Raw genomic sequence first — 16,617 nt, forward strand, 5'->3', positions numbered from 1 at the left:
ATAAGCCATTTCTATATAATATTTGTCAGTACTATATGCTGTATCTGCTGTTGCAGAAATGTGTTATTTAGTTTAATACAACAAATTTTTACCGAGTACCTCTTGCCGTGTGTCCACAAAACCATTTACATTCATTGTAAACTAAGAGTACAGAGATTGATTGGCATACAGTTTCTGCTAACTGTAGACAGAGCCTCTGGGTTTTGGTTTCCATATGCTGTAAGTATGAATTCCTACTATTTATCTGAATGTTTTCAGAATGCGGAAATTGTTGTGTATGACAGGATTATACCAGTGTGAATAATACATGGTGTAAGCTTTCAGTCCACATAATGATGGGATACATTGCTGTATAGCAGTGGAACATTTTCTTCATCATATTATTACTGGTTTCAGCATTCACAGATTAAATTTAATGAGAGTTACTTGATATAATAGTGCTATGTGCCATTACATCATGAGTTCATTCACATAGATCCCAGATGTCCCTTATTTAAAGGGAGTGTTCACCTTTTAAAAACAAATCCCTCTGTTCTTCTGTCCTTCTTACCTGTCCCTCTGTAAGGCCTGATGTGTAGTAAAGTTTCTATCTAAATACCAAAATTATCATACTGCACAGAGCCTTTGACCTGAATACTTGCATTTGCTATTTTAAAAAGCCTGAACAAAGAAAAAGTGGTGTTGAAAAAACATTTGTGGGCTTAACTGATCATTTTTGCATGGTCTATGTAATAGCCATGGAGGAGGTGTGCAGTTCACCAACTTTATGGTAAAAGATGTCCTTCTGTCTTTTTTTAGAATTGTTTACCTAAACAGATTGTTTACCTAGACCGTGAAGAACTTTTTTGAAAGAAGTTCTTTGAAACTTAGACACACATTAGCAAACTGCATGTGCCATGTAATAGTGAAACATGGCTCCCAGTTACAGGAAATGTCCATATTTATGACATATTTTTGGATTAAGCTTGCAAAACACGAATATAATTTTTATTTTTGGAAAAGGTGGCCAGGTAGGGGATAAGTAGAACTGCTCACAGGTGTCAGCTGTTTCAGTGAGTTGGAGTAGACTCTTGAGCACTCATTCTTTTTTCCAGGGACAAGGTCTATGTAGTCTTGGTAATCTGGTAAAAACCTAGTGTTTGTATGTACAGTGGCCCCCTGATATCATTAAATGACCAACTAGGGATGACTATGGTTTCTATGGCAGAGGATGAAGCAAGGTGCCTCTTCAACACTGTGCGTACAAATGATTGCTTCCAGCAACACAAATCTGATGTGTATATGTAGCTTCATTTTCTTTTTTAGGAGTACTAAGAGAATGCCAGGTGGCTTGTGGGCTTTTTGTAAGATTCAATGCTGTGTGCAAAGTGAGGAACAAACACTTAGAGAAGGGACCTTGTGACCAAACAATCCAACATTCTAAACTGTTTTGCCCCCTCTCTAAGACATAAAACAAACTCATAAGAAGTTGTCACATATGAGTCTCCAGTTATTCTAATTTCCATAGAAAATTGGCTGAGGATGCAATAAAGAGGGAGAGTGGGCCACTTGGAGCTAGAAGATGACTAAAGAATTACAAGACATAGTACATATGTCTGACTTTCAAAGAGCAATAGGCATCAGTCTATGTTCAGCATTGAAGTGATTTTGTTGCTTTTTGAAAAAAAAGCAGAGCCTTCAAATGAATAATTTTTAGGGCTGTTGGTGCCTGTGTTCCTTGATGTGCCCTTTGGTTCCATTCACTGGCTTTACATTACTACAGGAAAAGATGATATAGGAGCCAGAGTATGAAACCCAGGGGTGCAGTGTGTGACCAAGCAACTGCTAATTCCAGAAGTGTTAAATGCAGGACTTTTTGCAGCAAAAGATAGAAGAGTTCCATAATAGATTGGAAGGGTCCACGGTTTAAGCATCCTGGTTGTAGACTTTTTTTCAACAAAAGCAAAAGATTCTCTTTAACTTTTTGTAACTATGAACTGACAGTTAATTGAGCAATTTTTATGCTCCTCCAAAATTCCCTACAATCCTTACATAACATTACAACAGAGAAAAGCTGCATATTTGGCAATGTCTACGAGTAAATATTTCCAAAACCTGCTCCAGTGGGGGAAGCAGGCCAACAATTTGCTTTTCACCCAAGAACAATAAAGACTGTACAAAAGTGCAGTGATTCACATGAAAACACATCACATCATCTATTCTGATATGTTTCCATTCCAGTAACTACATCACAGGAGCAGCACAGCTCTCTTCACAAAACCAAAATAAATAAATAATCACATTAGGCACAAAAGATCTTATATATAAATAAAAACAAAATAAATAAATAATCACATTAGGCACAAAAGATCTTATATATAAATAAAAATAATCACATTAGGCACAAAAGATCTTATATATAAATAAAAACAAAATAAATAAATAATCACATTAGGCACAAAAGATCTTATATATAAATAAATGTGCTAACCAGAACATTTCTTACTGTTAAAAGTTAAAAATAGCAGTAAAGATTTCTGAATGGTTGGTAACGCAGCAATGTACATATATTGTACCTGTTCAGAGCTGCCTTTGATAAGAGAGTTCCTTTATCAAGGCTTTTATTAGTTGTCATTGTATAAGTCATTAGAATTTCTATAGCCACGTGGAAAGGTGATTTTCAGTATCCCAAGGATGTGTTTATTTTTGCTATCAGTGCCCAGATTATGTGTTTTTTTTTTTTTGCACAGCACCATTTAGTACCATGGGTAAATATTCACCATAGTAAGTGAGCATTTTTTAATAAATACCCCAGTAAATTCAAGTATGGCCATTGCCAAAGAGATTTTTTTTCTAGGACTAGGTTAGGTAAGCAGCTAAGGGGTGGGGGGTGCTGGCACAAATTTAACCTGGGGGTGCTGGAAGGATTATTTTGCAGTAGTTGGAATATCTGTTCTTTAAATCAGTCACAAATTTGACTTTTCATGGATGGTTGCCATTTATATACAGTAAAAAAATATATATAACCCTTTCTCGTATCAAGACACTCCATATACCCAACTTGTTTATTATGGATTCTCATACCTCCAGAAAACAAGCAGTAATACCATACAATTGGTTTGTTGTCCCCTAAAATGGTTACCAATGCTACTTTGCAGTGATACACATTTCTGAATTGACATAAGCTTTGCATGACTTGTTGTCAAATTAATCCATCCCCATTTTTTCCTGCTGGGGGTTTTGGTTTTTCGGCACCAAAATTCCATCTACAACACAGGAAGATGTCATTGTATTCTCACCTCTCACTGCTCCAGACTATCTGTGCGTTTCCGAGCCTCTAAATCTCTGTCCAGCTCCTTGGTGAACTCACGCAGCTCTGATTCCAGCTGGTCCTGTTAGGTAATGAGAAGAAAGATTGCAATTACAAATATCTGTATGATATATGTACAGAAACAGAGAGCACAGTGGTTTAGTTGTTAGCACTGTGGCTTTGCTACTTTAGGCTCTCTTCTATGTTCACAGTTCCCGCTAGGTGCCCAGTTTTGTGCATTTGTAACTCTGGAAATTGGGAATGATGTGACCATTTATATGTCTGCAACTGTCACTGTATACATGAAAATACAAAATACGCAGGAAGGAAGACACTGAAAAGACTATGGCACCAGCTGGATGCTGACAGACACTGGGAGGATAATTCTTCAGGGAAGGAGTCATTGAATTAAACTGTGCTCGTGCCATTTTTATAGGTATTACTGCTGGAGTGTAAGGACTTTACATACAGTAGTTAGTTTTGGAGTGTTGTAGTACTACTTCTCCACAGTATCAGTCAACTTGTACACCTCCTACAGAACTTCCCTTTTTTTTATCTCTTTACAGATCATGCAGGTGCAAAAAAAAACCCAACAGTTGATCTGCCAGAAAGTCTCTCAGCAAAAAATTGCTGTTGTGGCCTCACAACCCTTCGCAGTTGTCATTTTCTAAACTACATAAACTCTCCTAATGTCTATCACCAGGTACCAAGTATTTTGTAGTCCAATATAAGAACTGGTGTAGACTCCAGTCCTTGAGATAAAACTTGAAAAATCAACAGGACATAGGGCAGCTATAAATTTCTGACACATTCAATAAATTTAGCTTTTTTGAACTTATTAAAAAGATACAAATATTGATGGCATATGTAATGATAAAAGGTAGTACATACTAGTTCCAGCCAATGACGAAAAGAAAGGATGATGTTGTTTATCTGATTTTTATCTGACTTTACTAGCAAAATCTGATTTACATTCTTTAGCTGCATACACACTTGCAATTATAGTCGTTGGAAAGAATCTTTCACGATCCTTTCCAATGACTAAGCACTGCATGATGCATGAATGAGTGCTGTACATACAGCACTGTTCTGCTCTATGCAGAGGGGAGGGGGAGAGCGGCGGAGCGGCACCCTGCTGCGCACTCTCCCCCTTCCCTTGCATTAGGGTCGTTCATCGTTTGTGGATCTGCCAGGACGGCCACTATCAGCCCTGAGCCGATTATTGGGTGAGAACCATTGGAAGTGTGTACGTAGCTTAAGATTTCACATCTGCTGTGTAAAGGTAGAAATAAAGCTTACAAAAGCCTATTTACATGGGTACAACTGAAGCAATTGGATAAGTGCAAAATAACTCAGCTTTAAACCTGTACTGCACTGCGGAAGGGAATTTAAAACTAACTGGTTAATGTGACCAATGTAGGCAAAATATATACGCATACCGAATATATTTCAAGCGCAAACTTTTTTTGGATGGTAGGGGTTAGTAATGCCGCTGTCATATGTTTTACTGTCTGATATTCCCTTTCCTGTACAGGAGAAGAAACAGGCAGTCCAGTCTCCTAGAAGTAAGCGAAAATCACCTCTTGGACAGTTGCCACCAGAAAAAAGATCCCCATTGGAAGAATTGACTTGATTCAAGTTCCAATGACAATTTTGAAATTTGCATTCCACACATTTTCTTTTTCAATGGCAAAGAACACCAGGATTGGGAGGGTCAATTTCCCAAGCAGAGACACAGACAGCAATAAAAACCTGACAGGAGTTTTATTACCTCCCCATTCTATTCATAGTATGATTAGAGACATTTTAACAAAATTTTTAAATTATTGGAACCAAAGTGCATCAATGAATGGGTTATTAGATGTTGTGAACATATAATATTATTATTATTATTGTTATTAATATTAATAATAATAATAATATTAATAATAATATTAATTAACAGTAATTAACATATAGCGCCAACATATTGGGGCAGAGCTGTACATTAAATAAGGGTTGCGAATGACAGATACAGACAGTGATATGGGAGGAGGAGAGGACCCGAATTGCTTACAATATAGGAGGTGGGGGAAGTAGCACACAATAAGAGGGGATATTGAATGGTGGGTAAGTATTGAGGGTTTAAGAGACAGAAGAAGACAGGTAGGCAAGTTTGAAAAGATGGGCTTTAAGAGCTCTTTTAAATGTGCAGAATGTAAGAACCTAATAGGACGAGGAAGACCATTCCAAGCAGTCAGCCTAGCTCTAAAAAAGTTTTGGAGCTGTGCGTGTGAGGAGGTCATGAGTAAGGAAGTCATTAGAGGAATGTAGAGAGCAGCTAGGGAGTATTTTTTTATGAGGTCAGAAAGGTAAGTGGGACAAGAACTGTGAGGGATTTAAAAAAACAGCACAGGAATTTTAATTATATTGGCTTAAAGACAAAAATATATCTCCAGAGTATTGGTAACACAGATCACCATATCAGATATTTCACACATTCACTCCGTCATCACTTACCAACACTTTAGTGGCAGATTTCCTTCGTTCTCTGGAAGTGGGACTTAAGGTACTTATTGAAGAGTTGGTTCTGAAAGAAGAGTACTTATCCCTCTCATTGGGACTTTTTGGAGAAGACATCTCTTTGCTGGTATAGAGTGATGGAGTACGAGGGATATCAGACATTTGCAAAGTGTGGTATGGTCTTAGAGGAACTGAATTAGGCAAGGTAGGTTCTGGAGTTTGTAGACGTTTGAGGTTGTGATTGGTTTGTGTGGAGGTAGAGATTGTTGAGGTGTATGTATTCATGGAGCGACGTGTAAACTGTGGCTCTTCAGACCTGCTGGGTGGAGATCGCTGCTCTTCTGATGACAAGAAATGGGAAGGTCCTGTGGAGTTCAATGAGAGGGATGAAGGACCTACAGATGTCTGAACTTTGGAGGTGCTGATTAACCTGGTTGGTGTCTCATTGACAGTAGATTTCAGTGCTATATGCAGGTGGCTGGTTTCTTTATTTTTCCTGGACTGCTCATCCAGATCTGGCTTGTTGTGCTGTTCTTTGTTTCGATATCTAATAATTAAAAACAATTATATATGTACATTTAGTGACCAGTGATCTAGTGCAATCAGACAGTGAATCTTTGATGTGTTTAGTATCTGGAGAACATTTTAAATCTAAAAAAAAATGTATACCAGTCACATGCCAAACAGTTCTAAAGTGAATATCTTACAAAATTATGGCTAAAGGTTTGTGGACTCCTGACCTACCAAATGTATGTGGACTGCCCTCCAAATTATTGCGTTCAGGTGCTCCCAGTAAACATTGGACAAGAGTTCAGGTAAGAACTTTTTTGTTCCAGCATAAAAGACCCATAAAGATGACATTTGGCAAGTTTGATAGAGAAACCAATGTCGCCTGCACAAATCCCGGACCTCAACCCTTTGAAATACTTTTGTGATGAATTGGAATACTAATTGCAAGCCAAATGTGCTCATCAACACTTGTGGTATCTGACCACACAGATGTTCTATTGCTAAATTAATTCTCACAGTCATATTCAAAAATCTCCCTAATAACGTTCATGTTTTTAGAATAGGATGTCCAAAAAGTTCATAGATGTGATGGTCAGATGTCCACAAATGTTAGCTGTAAAGCTATGAGCAGTGTAGGAAGAAGATGGACAGTACCATCAATTACACAGAAAAGATTATCCAATATTTTCTGAATTTTAGATATGAAACCTAAGAATATAGAAATGTAAATCAACAAATCATCCAGGAGTGGCAGATCCAATTCAATATTTACCCAGAAACTGTTTTTACATTATGGGTCTGTGACCTTTGTTTGATTTGTATGGATCCTTTACTGTCACTGTCACTGTCCTCTGGATCTGAAAATATATAGTTTCATACTGATCATAATGGAAACACCAAACTTTATTTTGAGTTCTTTCTAATTTGGTGTCAGGGGCCACTTACCTGACAGTGGATGGAGAACTCTGAACATGTTCCTGTACCAATCTCGAGGTCTGTCCACACTCTGAAAGAACATATTGAATCAGCTTAGGTTATTGGCCATGTTAGCACCCAACTATATTTAATATGGGTGTCTTTTGTGGTTACAATAAAGGAGGTAAGTTGGAGAGGTAAATCGCCTAATACATTATTTTCACAATACTGAGAATGTAACACAAGTGGTCTGAGAACCAAAATCCTGATGAGATTCAAAAAATTTCAAGTCAGGCAGGGACAGAGCATGGAAGAACTCTCTAATGGAGTATGCAAGGCAGAAAATGCCAAATGGGGTCATTTAGCACCCCGGACTGCACCTGAAATATTAGCTATACATGGACAGATAATTTTCATCCACAAATAAAATAACTGGTGGAAGTGTGGACTGCAGGTAAATCAGTGTTATAGAAGATAAATGTGATTCTTCTAAGAAGGTGCCACCTAACCAGGACATGGAACCTTGACTTGTAGCAGAAAAAGCAAATGGCCATTGAGGTGTTTAGGTGATACATTTAATGGGCTGTATATTGTTTAGACATTTCTTGTCTGGTATTTATCTAGGACATATATAGACATCTGAAGCAGAACCTGTGTCCAGCAGGAGATATTTCCATCCTAACAACATACTTGTGATAAAGTGCCTAAACCCTAAACCAAAAAAAAATTCTGAACAAGAAAAGGGTTTATTTGCCCTTCATACACTCACGGATCTGGAAGCGAAGGGCATACCATCTTCATCAGTAGGGCCAATGCCTTCATACCGGATCCAACGTCTTTGTGTACGGGGACTGGGGCTGTCCCTTGAGTCTTCAGAGGTGAACACCAGCCTGGCCTTGTATACAGCGTTGTCATCATCAGAGATTACCTGTTATATATCAAGAAGTAATAAACAATAGAAGTCCTGTATATGCAAGAGAGTCCAAAGGTGCTGCTTAAAGTCTGTACCTGCAAGGTTTCTAAAGTGTCAGTAATCTTGAACATTCCAGAAGAGGCAATAAATACGTATGGCTAAATCTGAAACATCCAATTATATAGTACAAGGCTGATCTACTTAACGTATTACAGAAAACATGAACTTCCAGGAAATAATGATTACACTGAATATCTAATTTTCCACCAGCATTCCATACTGGTGGCAAAAAGTGAGAGAAAATCCAAAACTTGAGTTGATACCTAATTGCCTACCTCTATGTCCCCGCAGGGACAGTTCTTCCCCTTTATTTGTCCCGGTGACCAATGCCACTAAGTAAGAAACTTAGAGTACACCCGAAATTGAAGTTGTCATCACACGAACAGATGAGGAAAAATCCTCCAATGGCAACACCAATTTATACTGACAACATCCTGGAATGAAAATTGTGTTCACTTTCAGGGATTTCCTTTTGCATCCTTTAGGACAGGAACTTAAGGAAATTCTCCCTTGCAGAACCCTTACCTGCCCTATATAAAAAAAAAATGGGCTGGACATAAACTTTAGTAATAATGCATACAGGTAATAAAACTTTCCAATAAATTAAGGTGCCACCTTACCTGGTCTTCTGTATAATTGTGGTTGGACCTATCCTTCTTCTGCAGGTGCCGAGGGATGAAGTCATCCAGTGATAGCGGAAGATCCGCCTCTGCCCACTGCAGCGCCATCTAAAGAAACAGAGTGCACACATCAACCTACAGCACCATCTAGGAGAACAGTTAGTACACATCAACCTGCAGAGTCATCCATAGTAACCAAACTTCAACCTGTTGAACCATCTAGACCAGTGTCTCCCAACCAGGGATATGTAGAAGGCTGGGGTTTTCCAGAGGTTGCTGGAAGTTCCTTGAGCAATGAGCAATTTGTGTCTCTTGGGTCAGTTACCAATGACACCAATGACATTTTTAGCTATCTGTAAGGGTGACATTCTTTGCAATGGCCAACAATGTAAGAGGCATTCCTCCCATTTACTACCACACTAATGTACTACGAAATCTAGATATAGTAATTATTGCAGGGGTTCCCTGAAGACCTGAAAGTTATTTCAAGGGTTGCCCATAGTAAAAAGGTTGTGAAAGGCTGATCTACAAGATCAGATAGCACACATCAACCTTTAGAGCTATCTAGAGGAACCTGCAAACCCATCTAGAGGTGCCATTCACAAACAGGGTTCCTCTGAAAATTGCCAGATGTTCCATGAGCTGTGGCTGATTAATCTCCCATATTATGATGCCTGAATACTTCCAAGACCAACACCACTTGGCAGAGCTTTCTGCATTAAACCAAGGATCATTGTCTGTAAAAGTGGCATTCTACTACTAATGTACAGGGGCATTTCCACTGACAGCCAATACAAACAATATTCTTATTGCCTAAATATAGCAAAGGTGAAAATGCTGATCTAGAGGAACACACATCAACCGGCAACGCCATCTACAGGAGCGGAGAGCACACATCAACCTGCAACGCCATCTACAGGAGCGGAGAGCACACATCAACCTGCAACGCCATCTACAGGAGCGGAGAGCACACATCAACCTGCAACGCCATCTACACGCCATCTACAGGAGCGGAGAGAACACATCAACCTGCAACACCATCTACAGGAGCGGTGAGAACACATCAACCTGCAACACCATCTACAGGAACAGAGACCACACATCAACCTGTAGAGTTATCTACAGGAACAGACAGAACACCTGCAGAGCAGAGAATGCAGAACACACCTGTGCTGTCTTCTGGTGAGTCACCTCAGCTTCTTACTATTCTTCTTATGCACACACAGAACCATTCTTCTCATCACCACCTGCACACACACTGCTATACCCCTCTCACACTACCCTGGATACCTGGCAGCCTGGCACCCTACAACAAACCAATACTCACTTAAGTTACACAACACAGTGCACGTCACACCAGATCCGACAATGACATCTGTTGTCACTGTCTGCAGTAAAAGAAAGAAAAAAAAAACTTTTTTTCTAGTGTTGTGCAAAGCCCACACCCTGCACTACAGTGCAGCACCACACACACATACACACCCGGCTGTATATTTTCCATGGTACACACCCTCCTCCTGCCCTAACACATATCCACCCTATGAACTCTGCCCCATAGGCTAGATAATATTTAATAGCAGCAGAGGGACAGGGATGGCTAGGATGACAGGCGGGAGAAGAGGAAGGATGGGGATATCTGCAGGGAGGGAGATGGAGAGAATGTGGCAGGGAGTAGAAGGGGCTGGTGACTCATTACTGAATACATGGTAGGAAAGAATGATGGGGCAAGGGCGAGAGGAGGAGAAGGAAACGTCACCAAACAATACAGAGTTTATTTAATACATATACAGTGTAGATCTGGACATGGGGCACACAGCCGGCCACATTTCCATTAGTTAGTTGTATTGTATCTTAATCTGAAATGTTTCCATATTTGAAAGAGTTCAGTATTGTCACAGGTGCTCCAACTTGTTGCTAGAAACTATCACAGGTGAGTTTTATTAGCAATCCTGGCATAAGTATAAAGCAGAGCACAGGTAAGTAGCCTTCTACAGGACTACAACAGCCCTCCGTAGTTTTTGGTTATTTGTTGATATGCCATGGTGCACCTGTACCAATGTTATAGATTAACCTGCGACCAATTGTCCCCAGCTGTACAGAGCTCTGTCTGCATCCCCATCAGGGAGATTCACCCTCACTATTTTTCCTGGTTACCACTCTCGTTGATACAGAAAGTGATGCAAAATCTTAAATTAAACAGTTGTCACTAAAAGAGGAGCTAAGGAGCAGTCTTCCTATGGGGTCAATATGCTAGTGACAAAGTTGAATTCACCTGACTTCAGATACATTTCTTTGTACTTCCTCTTTTGTCTCCAAACAGAGGAAGAGCAAAGGATAAAAAGGTTTTAATCCTTCCCTACTCCATCCAGATCTAAAAAAAAAGGAAACTGTAGCCCAAGCCCAATTAAAATTTTATTTTGAGAATTTTATTGTGAGAAAAGTGCAGAAAAGTTAACTTTTTACAGCTGGGCTTCCAAAAAATACATCTGGAAATGCTGATTGCGTGGTTGTCACTGTCATTCTGACTATCTGCCTGCAGTATTTTTAGAGTCACTTACCCAAACCAGGCGCGCAGATCAGATCTGAGTTCGGAGTATCCAGCTGCAGAGATGGAGGAGGGAGAATAACATAGAGAGTGGGAGAAGAAGAGAATGTGACAGGGAGGAGAGAGGGGACTGGTGACTCAAGAGAAATAGGATGAGGATGACTGGACTCCGGGCAGAGGAGAACCATCCATTGCCTGGGAGAAAATAAATGCAAGGAGAAAAAAAGAAGAGACACAATACAGAAGTACCTGCAACAATATCAGTTCACACTCCTCATACAAAAGAAATGGACCATAGACAGGCAGTTCCAGCAGGTGAATACAGCTGAAAATACACAGCAATATTTTCAATGCCCAGTTCCGCTTGTTAGCTTTGGGATTGTATGTACATTTGTGCTAAGAAATACATTGATCAAGGATTCTTCTACCTGCTCATGAGAAATTGTGTTTTCTTCTTCTTTCAATGATGGTGGACATCTATACTACAAATGGTAACATCACTGCTCTTCTCTGCAGTATTTTAATATGAACGCAGGCTGAGAAGGTGACACAACAGCAAGTAGGCACAGAATTGGCTGTCATTCCACCAAAACCCCCCAATAGGTAAATTACATTGGCTGTCATTCCATCCAAACCCCCATTGGTAAATTACCCCCTAATTGGTAAAGTACATGGCTGCCATTCCAACCAAACCCCCTCAGTATGTAAATGGCATTGACTATCATTCCACCTCGACCAGGACCAGCGCAGAATGTCTTTATGGGACAGCAATGGAGAGAAGCTAAGTATTGCAGCTTTAGCTTACTGTATCAAAACCTTTTTATATATTAATAAATGATACTTTTATTTCACATGGTAGACAGAGTACATGGAGTCCAACAGACAGCCTGGTGTAGTGAATAGTGCCCATAATGGGACCCTTTGTTTTGCCATTACACCTGTAATATTCCCCTCATAGGGGTGGTCTGTTTGAACCTGGATCCTTCCTGGAGTGGTGACTTACAGAAATTCACTCACTCTTGCAGAATTGTCTTTTTCAAGTTTTTTTAAAAATAATAATACACAAAGGAGAGAGGGTGAGGGCAGCACAGGGAACACAGTTCTTGCCGAAATAGAAAGGTTTAAGCACGATTGGTATTTACATTAGATCCAAATAAAAATCATATCTCATATCTCAGAGTGAACGTTACCCTAGCAAATTCCCCTAAGGATAAGCCTTAGTCTAGCCAGGTCTCAGAGGCCCCAAGGATCAGCTGTACATCCAGATAATCAGCAATGGCAGCGCGCATTATCTCTCTGTATACGTCCACTTCTAGACCCTCAATGACCAGCAGCACAGACTCCTCCATCCCTGGTAGTTTCAGGTACTTTCTTTACTCTTGGAAGTTAAATAAAGCACCAGAGAAACAAAGTGAAAGTGAGTATAAGCTGCTGGAGGAAGTGGGGGAATAAAACCCTTTGCTTTGTCTTGCTAGAGCAAAGTACAGGTTTGCTTGAACTACTTCAAATGAAATATATGAGGGTGCTGATAAACGTCAGCCTTTCACATCTTCTTTCTGCCATAAAAACATAAAGCTGATGACGCGAATCAATTGCAAGCCTTTAGTAAGATGGGTATCAGACTGTGTGTAATGACAGAAATACACTGGAAAACAATACCATGGCTGACTGCAGCAGATTACTGTTCTTGAAGCCCAAAGCAACAAAATTGTTTATTATATAATTATTTAATATACTATACAAAACTCGAATGGGAATACATTCATCACTGGCAGTTACAATAAGTATAAAAGTGTTTTGTAGGACAGATGACGCATAATCCTTTGCAACATGTGGAAAGAGAATTGCAACCACTTACTAAATCTCATGAATTTATCTACATGGAGTTTGCAGGCTCTCCCTGTATTTGTGTGGCATTCCTCTAGGCCAGGGGTTGGCAAAGTTTTATGGCCACTAGGCCAATTATGGGGTAGGCGGGAGCACACTAGGCCGGACCCGCTGTAATGAAATCGCTGTGAAATCCCTCTCCTCCTCATTGCATTACCTTCAGGGAGCCTTCCCTATTTACCGCGGTGGTGGAAGTATTAACGCCGGCCAAGGTAAATAGGGGAGCAACTGCAAGGGGGCGGTTTCGAAGCTCCAGTGGCTCCGGTAGTTCCTAACGCCCCCTGGCCGATCCACCGGCATTAGGCCGGATCGGCCAGGAGGCTTTAGGCTGGAACGACCTACCGGCTAGGCTGTATCTGGCCTAAAGGCCGGAGATTGCCCATCCCTGCTCTAGGCACACCAGTTTCCCCCACATCCCAAAAACATGCAGGTAGGTTGATTGGTTTGCCCTAAAATTGCCCCTGGACAGTGTTAATTACATATGACTGTATGGACATTAGATTGTGAGGGACAGTTAGTGACATGGCTATAGATTTTTTACAGCTCTACGTAATATGTTGGAGCTTGATAAATACAAGATAATAATATATGTCAATACCTCCTCCTCCCCCTCCTGGGTACATTGCAGTTGAAATTGATCTTTTGAGCGAGTAGTTATCTTTGCTTTTGTACTTACAATAATGGTTTAGGGTTGGTTTTTATTAATTTTTATATCAGAGTCCTTTGTGTTTTAGCGATCACAGTAATTAGTGTGCTTGTTAAGTTAATGAGCTCCAGCACTTCATTAAACATCTTTTACTGAAGGTCGGCAGCACCTATTGCATAGAACTTGTTACAAAAAAATGATTACAGGGTGCCTTTTGTAATATATTTATTTATTGCATTAAGTGTTTGTTAAGACTGGCTGAGAGGTTGCAGTGTAGTCGCCACTTCTTCACATCATTAAACTGCCCCTGAAGTTACATATAGCATCTACCCATAACAATACATATATAGTGAATGGGAGCGGTAGCGAGAGGAATACTGTCATCGGCTGAACAAAACTAGCACTGTACACACAGCATCATTCTGATCTGTGGCGAGGGGAGGACAAGTGACCAGCACTCTGCTGTGTACTCCTCCATAGCAATGCACAACAGTTGTTCCAGATCAGTCATATATCCATCCAACCACATCAGGGGATTGCTGTAAACATGTCAGATTTTGCCAATAATGAGCATAACCTGTTTTATCTGATGTGTGTACAAAGCTTAAAGTGTTGTCTGAAGCTCCCTTTGTGGACCATAAAACAGACTCCATGCCATATGGATAAGTAGAGTCCTTCTTGCCCTAGGTTGCTTTTCTATAGATTCAGTCCATCTCCACAAACAGAACCACCACACATACAGACCCGCAAGCTGCAATAAATCTAATACTTGTGATGGGATGAGATATGAATAAAGAAAGCCTTGCATATGTGCAATTTCAGCAAGATATAAAATCATCCAAGAGAGGGAATACAGTGTAGTTAATTGCTTTCTGTAAAATTATATAAAAATATTTAGTGCATAATATATAAATAATACCTATTTGAGAAGTGGTTTCATTTGGGATAGGAAAATGGGATCATGGGAGAGAAATTGACTTCCCTTATTGATCAGGAATACCCCATACAATACACTGAGGGGTCTCCCAACCTGCAGATTACTCTCTTTACTCCCCCTTACCTCCCAATACTATCTCCAGTTCAAATTTTTCATTTTAGATGGATTTGTAAATAAAGATTCAGCGTTATACTATATTATTATTATTTCCTTTTTAGCCAATTCAGAATTCTTGTGTTATCTTGTGCTGACCTCTGCTATCACTATGTACACAGGGCATGGAGAGCTGACAATCTTCTCTGACTTTTAAAGACCTTCAATAAAGTTCACACTGACAATTAGAAGTCATTGAAGACACTTCACTTTTCAAGGTCTTTAAACAAAGGGCGTTCACCTAATAATATGGGAAATGTATTCACGCCGAGTGCCTGCACCTACAACCTATAAAACAACAATAAGACATTGACACGTCATAAATATACATGGGATAACGTTGAGGCTCTTTGTATTATATGCCATGGTGAAGAAAAATAAATTTAATTACATGAAGACTCAATTCTTGCAGGCAGCACACACACCTTTGACCTGACTTTTGTTTTATTTTTAGGCAATACAGCTTGGTCACCTCCCCAACCCCTGCCTTTCATTGGACAGCAGGCAAAAACAAATGGATGATGTTGTCTTACTGCTCTCTTTTTATTATTTTTTCTATAGATACTAGATTTGTTTTATAAATAAATACATATTTCATGCAAGATATGGGATACCCAGAGCACTGTGGGTTAGTTGGCACAGCACCACAGAGTCCTGCTATAATACCTTATGAAATTACCATTGTGAACTATAGTGCCATCTGCTGGCTTTACATTTAGTTGCCTTAAAATGTTTTACATTTTGCATACTTTTGATTATTATTAATTATTATTATTATTATTAATAAACAGGATTTATATAGCTCCAACATATTTTGCAGTGCTGTACATTAAATAGAGGTTGCAAATGACAGACAAATACAGACAGTGATACAGGAGGAGAGAACCGTGCCCCAAAGAGCTTACAATCTAGTAGGTGGGGGAATTTACACGCAATAGGATGGGAGATATGTAGTGGTGATGGAATTAGTGATGGTTTCAAAAGATAGAAGAAGACAGGTAGGCAAGTTTGAAAAAATGGGTTATGAGTGCACTTTTAAACAAGCAGGAAGTAGAAGCAAGCGTAATAGGACGAGGAAGACCATTCCAGAGAGTTGGGGCAGCTCTAGAGAAGTCTTGTATCCGTGCATGTGATGAGGTTATGAGTAAGTGATCAGTACAGGGGTCAGCAAACTCCGTCCTTTAGGCCAGATTGAAGGCAAAACACAGGAGCTTGAATTTGATTCCAAGGTGAAATGGAAGCCAGTGTAGAGTTCTGCAAAGAGATGTAACGGAAGAGGAGGGGTTGGAAGGATGGATGAGTCTGGCTGCAGCATTCATAATATATTGTAGAGGAGAGAGCCGGGTTAGTGGAATACCAGCGAGAAGGATCTTACAGTAGTCCAGACAAGAGATGATAAGAGCTTGTACAAGGAGTTTGTTGGTCTCGGGACAGGTAGGGGCGGATTTTGGAGATGTTGCCTAGGTGAAAGTGACAGGACCTGGAAATGTTCTGAATATGGGGGGTAAATGAGAGGGCTGAGTCAAAGGTGACACCAAGACAACGTGCCTGAGGGGAGGGCCGAATAACAGTGTTGTTAACAGTTAGATATATGTCAGGGGGCGATTTGGAATTTGAGGGGGGGATGATGATGAGTTTTG

At 39.9% G+C, this 16,617-nt stretch overlaps 1 protein-coding gene across 2 annotated transcripts; it reads right to left on the reverse strand.

Annotated features, from left to right (window-relative positions):
- Positions 1–2,732: 2,732 nt before the first annotated feature.
- LOC140323075 (uncharacterized) lies at positions 2,733–10,399 on the reverse strand. 2 transcript variants are annotated; one of them, XM_072399826.1, is made up of 7 exons: positions 10,137–10,399; positions 8,810–8,917; positions 7,986–8,144; positions 7,247–7,307; positions 7,074–7,158; positions 5,789–6,338; positions 2,733–3,371 (listed from the first exon to the last, which is right to left on the reverse strand). In XM_072399826.1, exons 2-7 carry the CDS (start codon positions 8,915–8,917, stop codon positions 3,282–3,284), a joined length of 1,053 nt encoding a protein of 350 aa, XP_072255927.1. In that variant the 5' UTR covers positions 10,137–10,399; the 3' UTR covers positions 2,733–3,281. The 2 variants fall into 2 exon arrangements, with proteins under 2 accessions (XP_072255927.1, XP_072255928.1); XM_072399827.1 differs by lacking the exon at positions 10,137–10,399 and adding an exon at positions 9,977–10,065.
- Between the last annotated feature and the right edge of the window lie 6,218 nt (positions 10,400–16,617).

This window comes from Pyxicephalus adspersus, chromosome 2, assembly GCF_032062135.1.
Source record: "Pyxicephalus adspersus chromosome 2, UCB_Pads_2.0, whole genome shotgun sequence".
Classification (NCBI taxonomy): Eukaryota; Metazoa; Chordata; class Amphibia; order Anura; family Pyxicephalidae; genus Pyxicephalus; species Pyxicephalus adspersus.